At 37.8% G+C, this 15,932-nt stretch overlaps 2 protein-coding genes across 2 annotated transcripts in view; one reads left to right on the top strand and one right to left on the bottom strand.

Moving 5' to 3' along the window:
• LOC119077315 (fasciclin-2-like) overlaps window positions 1-15,932 on the bottom strand; it is a 385,563-nt gene that overhangs the window by 287,807 nt on the left and 81,824 nt on the right. The window lies entirely within an intron of this gene.
• The window catches only part of LOC119077319 (Bardet-Biedl syndrome 1 protein homolog), a 33,415-nt gene continuing 18,725 nt past the window's right edge, over window positions 1,243-15,932 (top strand). The window contains exons 1-4 of the mRNA XM_037184499.1: window positions 1,243-1,378; window positions 1,521-1,777; window positions 1,846-1,961; window positions 2,021-2,140. Coding sequence (XP_037040394.1) covers window positions 1,374-1,378; window positions 1,521-1,777; window positions 1,846-1,961; window positions 2,021-2,140 — 498 coding nt within the window. The 5' untranslated portion in view covers window positions 1,243-1,373. The remainder of the gene's footprint in view (window positions 1,379-1,520; window positions 1,778-1,845; window positions 1,962-2,020; window positions 2,141-15,932) is intronic.

Raw genomic sequence — 15,932 nt, 5'->3', positions numbered from 1 at the left:
CTGATAAAATTCACTCGATTTCCTCGTTGCCACAGTTGTTCGTACATTTTCATTTATCCGCTTGAAAACAATGCGAAGCAGTAAAACTCCTCCGTAAAATAAGTTTTCGTAAAGTCTGACTGTCAGCATCGGAGCATACAGAAACAAGGGCAAATATGGATGCACCGTCAAAACGTTAGCCGAACGAGTGATGTTGAACCAAAGCGATGCAAAACTACACGCCTCAAGACAAACCACTTTGAACAAAATTCTTGCAAAGCACTGACTAAGATCACGATTTTCGACGGCGAAAGTTCTCAGCAATTCCACTAGTCTTACACATTTCATATAAATCGACTGTCTCGTCCGAAATTTCATGTGCTGTCTAACGTATATAGCTAAGTAGCAAAATACTGTGAAAAATCCATAAAAGGCAGCCGTTAGTCCCATTATTTTGCTATGAAATACTTCCTGTGTAGATCCTTGTGGTGCTAGTCCTCGTATACCGAATGAGTAGTAGCTGCATACTACGACACACGGCAAAATAATTGAATAAATGAATTTGAAACGGTTGTAGTGGCTACGATTCGTGGACCTTTCGACATTATAAGGCCAAAATCCAAAAATTACGGTCACAAAATATGTCACGGACAGGAATTTATTCAAAATTGTAATTTGGTTGCTTGACATTGTAGAAGCTCTTCACGAAATTGACTGATTGAAATAGGGCATGATGTGAAGCAACACTAAGGGGTGCAATTAGACTGATTAATAAGTGATGTTATCTCTGTGAAATGGGTGCTAGTAATTAATTCCGAGAATCACATCTCATCGGTTTTATAAGAATCAGAGCCAAACCGGTTACCCAAAAGCCCTTCGGCCGTTAAATGACGAAAATTTGAAAAAAAAGCCCTTCGGATATGGAAAAAGACGAGAGGCCCTTGGGAAATCGTAAATCAATGTGGCCAGTGCGGCCCTGATGAAAAATGTAATGATATTCCAAGGGACTCTTACACAATTTCTGAATTTCTGATGGTGTTCGCTGCAGGGCCTAGACTCTAATTTCTGTATCGTTCAGTTTGAACGAACAATTTGCTCTCCGAAAATATTTGACCATTTTCTCTTCTCTTGGTTGGTAAAAAATCGAACGAGTCGTTCGTTCTGCTACACTATACTATATACGCATTACGTACACATTACTGTTGTTATTATTGCAGCGCAACATCGGTATACACTACTCTGCGCACTTGATAAAAACCATGACCATGACAACAGTACATGTGACAAACAAAACTCGTCATAGATAAAACTGTGCGAACTAACGTGTATGTAATCAGTTAAACCGCGAGACAATCAAAATTTCTAATTTAAAATAAAATTTCTTGTTGTATACAATGAGGTGAGGCTCTGTCGATACTGACAAACAAGGTCATCATTCCTGCAATGACTGTAACCGTCTTGTCGAGTCATTCTCTGCAGAAATTTTCCTTTTATGTTGATCCAATCACAAAAATCATGTCTTAAACAACTCGTACTTTTAGAACATCAAAGAAATGGCTCGATGCACAATCGGAACATAAGACGACGCTACGTGCCCTGCCAGCATGTCTAACATTATGTGATCTGAAGCACGACGGTTACTATCAATTGGTAGCCGCTGAGTTTCCGCTGGATATTACCGGAAAAGCCAAATTAAAAGCGTACAAAGGAACGACTTTGATAAGTGAACAGTCTTTGCCGGGTGTTCCAGCATCCGTTGAAAGTTTCTATGTTGACGAACACTACCCAAAAATACCAGGTAACGAACGTAGAGTTTTCTCCGCAGTGAGTGTGGTCAGACTTTGAACTGTTTGTTCTGTGCTTCAGTCATTGCTGTGTCGATTGGACCGTCAGTGTTGTTTTATCGAAACATGAAGCCTTATTACAAGTACACAGTGCCCAGTCTACCGATCAATCCGATCGAAAAGGAAGTGTGGCAAAAAGTGAGCACAGCGGCTTCGTATGTTGATGGCGTGTGTTTAAATTCGTTCGTTCGTTTTAGCTGCCCACAGAGAAAGCGGAGAACATTGAGAGCCATATAAATCAGTTGAGACGGTTACATATCGGAGAGCTTAGCAGAGTGTCGCAGGAATTGTTGACCGCTCCACCGGATGACATTCAGGTATGATTCTTGCAGATTTTTACCAGCAAACGTATAGATGGAACGGAAGGTACGGCTAAATAAAAGTGAGAAATGCATCGTGCCGCAGAACTTTTTTTTCGAAACGACAGTAACACGAACCGACACGAACGCTACTTTTGTACATTTGACTTGCAACATTAGAAAATTTCGTGTGAATGTAGTTCATAAGATTGGTTTTAGGCAAGGTAAATATATGGGCGGAGGTAATGTCATATATAACCGAATCAGATGTACGGTCGCAGGCCTTAAGATTGGGGAGTTAATTCCCAAAGCTCGCAAAAATTCCCGAAATTCCCGAAAATTCTAGTTCGATACAAACGCCATCTCGTCTACGCAAGTTCATAGTAGTCAAAAATTTTAAAAGAAATTGTCATTAGCATCGAGCTAATGCGCGAATGACATTACCTCCACACTATATCTACCTTGGTTTTATGTGACCGTGGTATATGCCTGACAACGAATCAAATCTAATTTCAATTTTGATTCACTTGATTTTTTGGAGATGATTTATTGTTAAGTATAGTTTCCACTTAAAAAAAGCACTCCGTTTAGCCTCCGTCTACATGATAGTTGTAAAATAGAACAAAAGAACTGTCACGCAAACAGAGTGGAAATTGAATTTATTTCAATTTTTTACTTCGTTTACGTGACAGTTCCTTTGTTCTATTTTACAACTGTCATGTAAATAGAGGCTAAACGGAGTGCTCTTTTTAAGTGGAAACTATATTTTACAGTATAGTCAGAGTAGATGCTAAGATGATGGCTGGGACGCCGTTTCGACGAATATATAGAGGTCCCAGCCGTCATCTTAGCATCTCGCTGAGTATAGGTTTGTTCCAAGTAACTGTAAACACGAACTTTGACAACCCGAACAACGCCAATTTCATCCATAGCAACGTCGCTTACGTGATATTTCATACAAATCGACCAACGTCGCCTACGCGATTTACACAGAGGTATCATTGAGGTTATGGTTATATGGATGAAATTTGACAATTCATGTGGCCTTGGAACAAACCTATAGTGCATTCCATTTCGAAGACAGTTCACTTTTATGCCGCGGGTACACCATACAGAAAATAAGGTATTAGAACTGGAACACTCTAGTGCCACCAAAAATTTTTAGATGTTCGAAACTCAGCTTGAAAGTTCGAAACAAAGTCAAAGGCTTACCGTTATGCTGTTTAACGTACATTTAATCTTACTTGTCAGACTCTTACTTGACATCCTCCCAAGAAATACGAATAATATCGTTCCAATTTTGTATACGATTCTCTTCATCATAGGGCGTGTACAGCAATTGTTTGTCGTTAAGGGACAACTGACATCTCTCCTCTACCCATGTCTGCGATAGGTTTTTTCCAAGGTGAAATGAAATGTCCAACCGTCATCCATTGAGCCATGCAAACATATCCATAGAGCCATAACCTCAACACTTTAACAATGCAATTGTCAAAATAACAAAGAAAAATAAGTTGTGGTTATGGTTCTATGGATGACATCGGTTCGTGTTCGGTTAATTTTGTTCAGGCCTCCCACTTTAAATTTGGACTCCTTATTAAGGAATTAAGGACATTTTAGCTCAAAAATAAGGAGAAATAAGGAAATTGTTTATTGGAATTAAAGAAAAATGAGGAGACATTTTTCGATAAAAATCGAAATTATTCTAAAATACAGCAATTAACATCGGAAGTCCGCCTCAACTTTAAAGTAAAACACATTATTGTTTATTTTGACGTATCGTTTTTGTAAAGTTCTATCGTAAAATTCACTTTTAAAACGATGAAAATTTGAATATTGTGGGCGCGTTTAAGGCTTGAATTAGATTCTTAGAGGCCGTACAGAAAATCTATTTTTTCGTCGCTCGGTTAATGCGCTCAGTTAAAGAAGCAAAATTTTGACAAGAACATTGATTTTATTTAATTAAACACAATGTCACCACTCAAAAATAATTATTTTGCATCAATACGAAAAAACAAACACCTTTTTACATCAAAAATGTCAAGTTTCACTGACAAGTTAATTCTTAATGAACAAAATAGGCCGTGAAGAATCTAACCTCACAGTTAACTTTGACAGATTTTATTGAGCGAAAAAAGTTAACGCCAGTGAAACAAATACAATTTCTGTACGCCCTCTTAGCAAAGATTAGCTTTACCAATTATCACTGTAAGTGCGCTTCAAAATTCAAAATAAAACGCATCACTGTTTATTTTGACGTACCTACCGTTTTTGTAGGGTGGCAGTTTTCAATCAGTTTTCGATACGACAAAATTTTTGAAATTTAAGACGTACTTACGGCGGGAATTCTTACTTGACCCCACCCTCAAGTTTAAAAACTTGCTGGATTAGATTTTGATCTCGTTAACTGCAAAAGCTGTTCTTTCCCGTTCGAATTTCGAAATAATAAATTGGTGAAAGTATAAACGTATAAATTTGAAAGAAGTAAGTGTAAATAAGGCTAAAACCTTGAATTGCTTGTAATAAGGACGCATGTCTGAGACAATGCTAAGGGTGATTTATATGTTAAATCAAATAGTTCTACTCGAGACTCTCGAGCCAAGAGGCGGCGTGGAACCACAAAAATATAATGTTAAACCTCGTGTTAAACCAGTAGTGTTGGAACGATCATGAGCTACAACACCACCTTTTTGTTAAAGTTTTTGTGTTAAATAATAAAAATGGTCATTTTCGCCGCGCAGCGAATTTTTTTCTTAATTTTGATTTCCGTCGATGAAATTTGCGAAAAATAAGGAAAAAAGGATTTTTTAACCAAATAAGGAGGAATAAAGAGGTTTTTACAAAAATAAGGAAAAATAAGGAAACAAGGCGGTGTGAGAGGCCTGTTTTGTTCGGCTTAACCGTTGCTTGGAAGAAATCTATAGACTGCTATGATCAGAGCGAGAGAACCGAAGACCGGTCTATTATAAGTTGTCTTGGGGTACTTGTCAAAATATTTCTTTCTCTTTCATCATCTCTTTCATATGGGTATCCTTGTTAAAACTGCCAAAAATTCGCAAATAAACAACAGCAAATCCGTTAAAGCGGAAAACGTTTGCTCTCAAGAGAAAACTGTTGTTACTCAGTGAATGAAAAGCAAAGTGACTGTGTGACACAAATATTGTTTTATTTTGCTAATTCAAACTGCACCAGTATGACAAAATATGTAGTAACCGTCGCAAAGGCCTGCAAGCACAAAATATTGATAAATTTTAAATATTTCTTTCTGCGAATTCTAAGTGGTGGTGTTAGATGCAGGGATTTTTTTTTAAAGAAGTCAAGTTTTTCTTAAAAAAAAAGTTTTAGAAAAATTCGGAAAACATTCTATTGAAAATAGGCTGAATGAAAATCTTGAACTCGTCGGAATAACGGCTTAGCCTGACAGTATTCGCTTAACTTCGACTTAAGCCAAAATTTAACAAAAAAATAAATTTTGTTTTGGTGTCATTTTCTACACTGACAAAAAAGAGTTGAAAATCTTACCTGGGTAACTTTGTCTCCAGGTAATCTCCTATAGCTGCCACAACTGTAACGCATCATACAACTGTGGCATATAATGTACATTACCTGGAGATAAAGTACCTGATTTTTAACAATTTTGGCAGTGTAGGTATGTTGTAAGGTTTTACAGAAGAAAGACTTATTGTCGTTAGAAACTTACCAGGTACACCGTCCTCAAGTTTATGGTGAACATACCAAAACTGGTAATTTTGAGTTGGTTCACCAAAATATGTGTGGAAAAATTGTTAATCTGCAACACATTTTGGCATTCAAGTTATTTTCATGTGAAAAATCCAATGAAAGTGTAAAACAGGTATGGTCTATTGTCCGCCCGGATGACATAAAAATTTGATTTTCGTACTTAAACGCATTTATTTTCATATTATTTTGACATAAAATGTGAGTGCGTTTAAGACGAATTCGCCGATCGACCATACCTGTTCTAGACTTTCATTGGAAAAATCAACGTGCTCCAAGGACAAGCAAAGGAACAGAATTTAAATAAGAGGCATCCACGACGCAGTAGTCCAAAATTCTCATATAAATGCAATTTTTTATGTTGGTACAAGCCACTGCGTTACGGACAAAAATCAAAATAAGAGGCCGAATGACAGTTAATGAAATCTGTTCCTTTGTCTGTTTTTGGAATGCGTTGGAAAAATCCATCGGAGAGTTTTTCTTACACTTCTTCTCAACCGAATATCAACTTTTGCGTCTAAGTTCCGTGTTTGAAGAATTTCCCCAGTGCGGTTTGCCTGTTGATAAAAGGTTGAAGGTTAAAAGGGCTTACACTCAGCGACGTACTTATCGAATTTCTTTTGTTCTTCAGTAAAATTTCATGTTATAACAAAAAAAAAATTCGATTATGTACGTACGTCGCTGTAAAAATTGGGGTTATGTGTGTTGTACTGTTACTTGAATTGCATTCCCGACCTGACTAAATGATTTTTGTGACACAATTTTTCGAAATTCAATATCTTAAGAAAGACTAAATCTTCCAACAATCTTTGGTAGCTCGTCGCTCTGTCATAAAACTTCTTTCAAGCACGTCTTTGACGAATCATAAGCGAAATGAAGTCACAGGTCTGTTACAAAATTACATACTAACCTCAATTGATAGTGAACCACAAGCATTTGATACTAAAATTAATTCGCTCCACGCTAACAGTAGGGTTAATAAATTAAAAACGTTTTTTGTGATGATGTGCACATAGCTTTCGGAACTATCCACTAGATAAACGACGTCTACATATTGAAAGAAACATCGAAATAGGATCCCACCCATTTCTAATATGATATGTAGACCAACATGAACGTCGAAAGTCGAATTAAAGGCTGTCGTCGCTTCACCCAATTCGGTATGCAAAACCAACAGTTTGTCCAACTCATCACTTAATTGGCAATAGTTAGTTTGTCACATTATTTCTCTGATATTCACTCGATTTCCTCGTTGCCATAGTTGTTTGTACATTTTCATTTATCCCCTTGAAAACAATGTGAAGGAGTAAAATTCCTCCGTAAAATAAGTTTTCGTAAAGTCTCACTGTCAGGATTGGAGCGTACAGAACCATGTGCAAATATGGGTGCAAGGCCAAAACATTAGCGGATTGGCTCAAATTGAACCACATCGCTACAAAGCTGCACGCTTCGAGTACTACTGCTCGGAACAAAAACATGACAAAATAGGGTCGAAGGTCAACTTTTTCGACTGCGCAAGTTTTTAGCAATTGCATGACCTTATCAAATTTGCAGCAAATTAACTGTCTCGTCCGAAATTTCTTGTGCTGTCTAACGTAGACAACTAAGTAACAAAACATTGTCAACATGCCATTGAAGGCCGTTGTCAGTCCCATTATTTTGCTGTGAAATATTGCCTGTTTTGTTGCTGGTGAAATGAGAATCAACACGCCGAAATAGTAGTAGCTGTATACCACGACACAAGGCAAAAAAATTGAATAAATGAATTTGAAACGGTTGTAGTGGCTACGATTCGTGGACCTTTCGACATTATAAGGCCAAAATCCAAAAATTACGGTCACAAAATATGTCACGGACAGGAATTTATTCAAAATTGTAATTTGGTTGCTTGACATTGTAGAAGCTCTTCACGAAATTGATTGAATGAAATGGTCTATGATGTGAAACAACACTAAGGGGTGTAATTAGATTGATTAATAAGCGATATTATCTTTCACTGTTGAGTGAATGTGAAATATCTTTTTCAAGTCCAATTAATTCAATTAATGTCTCGTATTAGCTCGAAAACCTGTCGGCTCGTTTGATTATTGAACCAAAGTTTGAGCGCTCATTAGATTTTGAATCTTTGGTTTTGTATATTGACCACACATATATCCTTTGCGATCTAGGCATCAAGTCATACATTTTTGCATGTACATATTTGGCGAATAATAAGCGATTTGAAATTAGTACACAGTTCATGTCACAAATCTGGCGTTTGACTAAGGCCGAAAACACACAAGCAATTTTGCGTTGCTTAGATCGATAATTCTGTTACGTTTTCCATTGTTCCACGTACGATGCAAATCGGATTACAATGGAAAACGCAGCATAATTGTCGATCTCAGCAACATAAAATTGTTTGCGTATTTTCGGCCTAAACAAGTATTTTCTTCTTCGCTCCGTTTATCTTTGCATATTCCCTTTTAGGGTCAGCGTTAATCAGTTTAATTTGGTATCGCGGAATCTGGAACACGCGATCATAGTATGTAACGAAAAGACATCACTGTGCCAGATTCGTCCCTTAGAGGTGAATCTGACACACCATCAATTTGTATGGTGTGCCAGATTCCCCACGCCTTTAATTTATACAAGGTTTTATACTTTGGGGAGATCACGCAGATCCCCATTTTATTAGATACGCTGGAACACACCACTTCTGATGGTTTTACATGTTAAAACAAGGCATCAGAACAGTCGGAGCGTTTGCTGCGACTTAGCCCCGTACGACCCGTAATCCTATTTCGTCCGCAACCATAATACGTTCGTAGCCCTAATAAGCCCGGAACCCTAATACGTCTATAACCCTCTAATGCGTCTGTTACCAAAATGCAAGTCAAGTTGGGCATTGTCAAATTTACTGAAACTGTTCATTTTTAAAATTGCGCATAGCGCAATTACGAAAGCCCGTACGAAGTACCTTTCAAATAAAACCAACAATTTACGACATTATTTTAGAAACCCAAAATTTTTTGCCAACTTTCCATTGGGTATTCAATTACCTCTCAAATGAAACAAAAACTAGCAAAATCGGATGAGATTTACTCGATTTATGTGCAAAAAACACTTAGGGCCGAGTAGCGGCCTTAGTCCAAGGGTCCTAATTTGAAACTTTTTTCGCCACGTTCTTTTCGGTATTCAATTATCTCTCAAACGAAACAAAAACTAACAAAATCGGATGGGATTTACTCGATTTATGTGCAAAAAACACTTAGGGCCGAGTAGCGGCCTTAGTCCAAGAGAGCAAATTTGAAACTTTTTTCGCCACGTTCTTTTCGGTATTCAATTACCTTCCATAAAAAAACTAAATCTAGCAAAATCGGATGAGATTTACTCGATTTATGTGCAAAAAACACTTAGGGCCGCGTAGCGGCCTTAGTCCAAGGGCCCTAATTTGAAACTTTTTTCGCCACGTTCTTTTCGGTATTCAATTACCTCTCAAATGAAACAAAAACTAGCAAAATCGGATGAGATTTACTCGATTTATGTGCAAAAAACACTTAGGGCCGAGTAGCGGCCTTAGTCCAAGGGTCCTAATTTGAAACTTTTTTCGCCACGTTCTTTTCGGTATTCAATTATCTCTCAAACGAAACAAAAACTAACAAAATCGGATGGGATTTACTCGATTTATGTGCAAAAAACACTTAGGGCCGAGTAGCGGCCTTAGTCCAAGAGAGCAAATTTGAAACTTTTTTCGCCACGTTCTTTTCGGTATTCAATTACCTTCCATAAAAAAACTAAATCTAGCAAAATCGGATGAGATTTACTCGATTTATGTGCAAAAAACACTTAGGGCCGCGTAGCGGCCTTAGTCTAAGGGCCCAAATTTGAAACTTTTTTCGCCACGTTCTTTTCGGTATTCAATTACCTTCCATAAAAAACTAAATCTAACAAAATCGGATGAGATTTACTCGATTTATGTGCAAAAAGCACTTAGGGCCGAGTAGCGGCCTTAGTCCAAGTGCCCAAATTTGAAACTTTTTTTGCCATCATTCTATTCGGCATTCAATTATCTCTCAAACGAAACAAAAACTAACAAAATCGGATGGGATTTACTCGATTTACCGAGTAGCGGCCTTAGTCCAAGGGCCCTAATTTGAAACTTTTTTCGCCACGTTCTTTTCGGTATTCAATTATCTCTCAAACGAAACAAAAACTAACAAAATCGGATGGGATTTACTCGATTTATGTGCAAAAAACACTTAGGGCCGAGTAGCGGCCTTAGTCCAAGAGAGCAAATTTGAAACTTTTTTCGCCACGTTCTTTTCGGTATTCAATTACCTTCCATAAAAAAACTAAATCTAGCAAAATCGGATGAGATTTACTCGATTTATGTGCAAAAAACACTTAGGGCCGCGTAGCGGCCTTAGTCTAAGGGCCCAAATTTGAAACTTTTTTCGCCACGTTCTTTTCGGTATTCAATTACCTTCCATAAAAAACTAAATCTAACAAAATCGGATGAGATTTACTCGATTTATGTGCAAAAAACACTTGGGGCCGAGTAACGACCTTTGAGCCCTCCCAACAAGCCCACGTTGCATCTTACCCAAAAACAATGTTCAGCAACTTTGTTCTACTCGTGAATACCTTTCATTTGATCTATCACAACCAACTATTGCGTGCGTATTTCGGTAGATATCGTCGAAAGACTGAAAAACACCTATAGGGCCCTAGGTCTGGAAGGGCCGACCCTACCATCCCCATTTTCGAACTTGACCTTACTTTTGTCGATACCAATCGGGGAAAAAAAGAATTTTGAAAAAAGGTTGTGATTTGCTCAAGCTAGAGGGGTCACAGACGGACGGACGGACATTTTTTTTATTGCGGATTCGTCATCTATGAACATAATCAAATGCTTTGCCCTTACTATCTGCTTCCAATTCGACGTGTTACAAACGGCATATTAATCTTATAAGCCCCCAGAACTTCGTACGGGGCTAAAAATTCACCGCATCATCAAGACGACGAGAATCATCAGAAGAGGCGAATTTTTGAACGAAATCGGCCATTTTATCATCAACTGGGGTATGTTACTCGCGTATCTGCGGCTGCGTGACCTTTCCATAGTTTACACCCTTGCCTTAGATATCCTGATTTTTATGCTGTGACATTTGTGGAAGTGTAACAAAATTCGAGCATAAACTTTTTAACATTTATCATCGCATCAAGTAACATAACCACAAAGACAAAATCATTCGCAAAGTTTTTATTCTTTTGTTGTTCTTTCGTGATGTCTGACTATTGAGGTTAAATTCACCATCTGTTTTACGCTACAAACGACATTGAACTTTGATGTATAAGAAGTTGTCCACAAATGGATGTTTTACTTTTTCTATTGTAATCGTGCAGATGGAAACAGCCGGATAAGATCATTTCTATAATTTATATCTATAATATGTATAAATCCCAACATAGGTGCACTTCATCTTAAATAGAGTCACCTCGGTGCACCTGCACCACGCGTCACCTCTGTGCACCACGCGTCACCTCTGTGCACTACGCGTCACCTCTGTGCACTACGCGTCACCTCTGTGCACTACGCGTCACCTCAGTGACAGCGATGGTATTGAGAAACTGTGGTATAGAGTAAATGAAACTTTCTATGCTAAAATTGATTACTGTAAGACAGGGCTTATTTTAGAGAATTTTAATTCTGAAAATTCCGAAAATTCTGAAAAAATTCCGAAAAAGTTTTGAAAAATTCTTCTTCTTCTTCTTTTTCAGAATTTTCGGAATTTTCAGAATTAAAATTCCCTAAAGTAAACCCTGCTGTAAGAAGAAAATGCGTCGATTTTTATGCTGTAAAAATATATTTTTAGCCCCGTACGAAGTACGAAGGGGCTTATAGGATTACGATGCCGTGTGTAATTGATGGAATTCGAAGCAGACGGTAAGGGCAAAGTGTTTGCCTATGTTCATAGATGACGAATCCGCAATAAAAATTTGGGCCGTCTGTCCGTCTGTCCGTCTGTCCGTCACGTCGATATCTTGAGTAAATCAAATCCGATTTCAAAATTTTTTTTTTCCCTGAAAGATAGTCAAAATAGTGAGGCTAAGTTCGAAGATGGGCATATTCGGGTCGGCCCTTCGTGAGTTAGGGCCACCTAAGTGATTTAAGGTCTTTTGGTGATATTTATGGCAAAATAAACGATGGAAATGTAAATGACACGGCAAATGATAGGTATTGTCAATACCAATCCAGGAAAAAAAAGTTTTTTAAAATCGGATGAGTGGACCGTGAGTTAGGGCCTTAGAAGTGAAAAGCTACTAGGGCCCTATGTGTATTTTACATAGAACTCGAGTAAATTTCATTCGTTTTTCGTAATTTTTGTTTCATTTGGAAGGTAATCGAACGCCGAATAGAAAGTTGTTGAAAAAAAATTAAATTTGGGTCCTTGGACTAAGGCCACTACTAGGGCCCTATGTGTATTTTACATTGAACTCGAGTAAATTTCATTCGTTTTTCGTAATTTTTGTTTCATTTGAAAGATAATCGAACACCGAATAGAATGTTGTTGAAAAAAAAAAAAATTTGGGTCCTGGGACTAAGGCCGCTACTAGGGCCCTATGTGTATTTTACATATAACTCGAGCAAATTTCATCCGTTTTTCGTAATTTTTGTTTCATTTGGAAGGTAATCAAAGGCCGAATAGAATGTTGTTGAAAAAAAAATTAAATTTGGGTCCTCGGACTAAGGCCGCTACTAGGGCCCTATGCGTATTTTACATACAACTCGAGTAAATTTCATCCGTTTTTCGTAATTTTTGTTTCATTTGAAAGATAATCAAAGGCCGAATAGAATGTTGTTGAAAAAAAAATAAATTTGGGTCCTTGGACTAAGCCGCTACTAGGGTCCTATGTGTATTTTACATATAACTCGAGCAAATTTCATCCGTTTTTCGTAATTTTGGTTTCATGTGGAAGGTAATCAAAGGCCGAATAGAATGTAGTTGAAAAAAATTAAAATTTGGGTCCTCGGACTGGGGCCGATACTAGGCCCTATGTGTATTTATACTCAATAAATTAAAATTTTAGGGCTATTTGAAATTTTTGTTTTATTTGAAAGGAACGTCGTACGGGGCTTCGTAATTGCGCTATGCGCAATTTCTAAGATGTACACATTACATAATAATTTTACTTTAACTACTTTAACCGGTGCATAGGCTTACGGTCAAAGTAGGGTGACAGACGCACTAGGGTCACGTACGCAATAGATATACGGGTTTGTACGGGGCTCAGTCGCAGCAAACGCTCCGACTGTTCTGATGGCTCGTTTTTACCTAAGAACTATTTGGTTTTGGTCCTGTCAACCTGTCACAGATGGCAAAATCATATTAACAGTTTTACTAAACAAACTACTACTTCATTTGATCGAAGATTTTCAGAAATTCATATCAGAAATCTTTTACTTCGTTTGTTTTGAACATAATTTTTGCTATATAACACCTAATGAGTCAGAGCATGTCGTTTATTCTTTCTGCCGTTGTCAATAACAGATGACAGGTTAAACATAAAATTATGTTCAAATGAGATCATAGTTCGCTAAGATTAATATTGTCGTGTATAGTTCAATTGGAAAAAGATATCACATGTGCCATATGCTCCGCCACAGTCATCGTCATTGTTGCCAATTATCAGTCCGTTGGAGACGACTCTCGGCTGTCACCAATACGTTTTGCCCGTTTCTTGAGTTTCTTACTATATCTCGGCTTCTTGACAACCAAATACTGGTCCAGCGTTGCGGACGTTCTTTTCTTCCTAGCTGTCACTAACATAGTATCAGGTAGGGACATCTCGTGTGTTGCGGCGAAATCCATGACACTTGGCTTGATTTTTGGCCCGTGTAGACTATGAAGTCCCTGGCCAACGATGACGTCCAATTTATCGATACCACTGCTAATGAGGGTATTTATTCGCTCCACAACTTTGTCCATTGCTTCCGTGACGTATAAGCCATGCAGGTCGATGGTTGTTGTTGGGTTGCATAGCTTTTCGTTATGAAACCTAAATACCAGATCAGCGGCAATCGCATGTTGTTGTCGGCTTTTGATTTCATATTCTTCCATTTGTTTGGAAAATATGAAGTGTGCGTATCATTCCACGAAAATCTTCCTCTCCTGGCATTGAAAGAGGAATTCGCAACTTCACAGGAAGACAGTTTTAGCATGAGATCGTCAGGTTCTACCAAAAATAATGGGAAGAGCAACGTTTGCTCTTTGAGAATTTGATTCGTCACATATATAGTTGTCAATCATAATCTAAAGAAAAATGCAGATGAAGTGTAGTATAACTTACGTAATGAATTTGGTTTGTCCTCTTTGTTGATTGTCTAATTGCTTCGTCAACTGCGTCCACTCCATTTACTAAGTAACGGTAAACTGAATTAGTTGCAACAATTTGAATACGCAATTATAACAAGCAGTACACGGTGTTTAAGTAGAGCGAGATGTAAAATCAACTGTCATCGATAATACAAAAGAATCTGACAGCAGACCCCGAGATGAAACAATAGGTTGTCGTTTCGCCATCTCTCTCACTTAAACACTCTATATAACTATTGCAACTGTATTACCGAAGAAGAAGACGGAAATACTCGAAAACAAACACAGAAAATGTATACTACTCCCACTTTGAAGCATGTAAGTGACGGCAATGAAAGTGGGGGTAAATGGACCAACTAATCTTAAACTCACTCATAATTTATGTCAACGTACTATGAAAATGAGCGCGTTTAAAATATTTTTGCTATCTCAAAACAGATGGTCCGAGTTTCTATTCTGTTTATGTTTTTGACGAAGAAAGGAGATGGTGTTTCTATCGAACGTTCTATTCGTGCCACCGCACATATGTTTATATATGACATTACCTCCATACTGTATTTACCTTGATAATTACCAGTCGCTCTTCAAAAGCAGAAACACAAAGGCGATACTGGGGTCTTATAGGTTTACGCATACGTTTGTAACACGTCGAATTGGACTCCCTAAGTAAGGGGAAACCTATTGTGGTTGTCTAGAGATGCCAAATCCGCGAAAAAAAAATGTCCGTCTGTCTGTCCGTCTGTCTGTCCGTCTGTCTGTCTGCACGATAACTTGAGTAAAACGTATCCGATTTTGAAAATTCTTTTTTTTCCCGTTTGGTAATGTCAAAAGACAGGCTAAGTTCGAAGATGAGTGATTTTGGATCGACCCCTCCCGAGCTGTGGCCCAATAAGTGCTTTACGGTTTTTCGAAGATATCTCCGGACATTTAAACGTTAAACTTGTAAGTGATACGTCAAATAAAAGGTATTTACAATACCGATCGACAAAAAAAAAGTTTATCGAAATCGGATGACCGACTCGTGAGTTAGACCCCTTGGTGTGGAACAGGCACAGGGCGGCAAGCAGTTTTTGCTTGTAGGTCGGCCACATTTGAACATATTTCGTCTGTTTTAGCTTTATTAGATAGGTATTGACCGTACCAATCAGGGAAAGATTTTTATGAAATTATGTTCTCCGGAGCGTGAGCTAGGTCTCTTGGAGTGAGCTCTTATCTGGCTACTCGGAAGTACAGTGAACGTGGTGTATTTTGACAATATCTCGAGTAAATTTTGACCGAATTTCATGAATTTTTTTTTGTTTGAAAGGTATTAACGAATGTAAAGCGTCGGTACTATTTCCGGTCTCCCAAGAAAATGGCTACCGGCGGCCATATTGGATTTTAGTAAAATTGAAGTATCTTGGGGAAAGTGGTACTAAGAGAGTTTCTGTTAACATGGAAATAATGTGTTAAGTGTGAGGGGTTTCAGGGATTCCATATATGGACATCTATATATACCTATATACAGCTATATTGAGCTATATACAGACATATAGAGCTATATAATAGCATATTCATCTGTGAAATGTTTATTTACAGTGAAATATAGTTAAATATAGCGGTATATAGCTGTTTAAATAGGAATTTATGAAATTTGACTTCGTACGGGGCTGTCTATATTGCCTCCGGCAATTTAATTGTATATGATAACAAGGCAAAGAGTGGATAATGTA

This window comes from Bradysia coprophila, unplaced genomic scaffold (genome assembly GCF_014529535.1).
Source record: "Bradysia coprophila strain Holo2 unplaced genomic scaffold, BU_Bcop_v1 contig_235, whole genome shotgun sequence".
Taxonomy (NCBI): domain Eukaryota; kingdom Metazoa; phylum Arthropoda; class Insecta; order Diptera; family Sciaridae; genus Bradysia; species Bradysia coprophila.
Note: the sequence above shows the minus strand (reverse complement) of the source record. Positions and strands in the feature narration are given on the sequence as shown.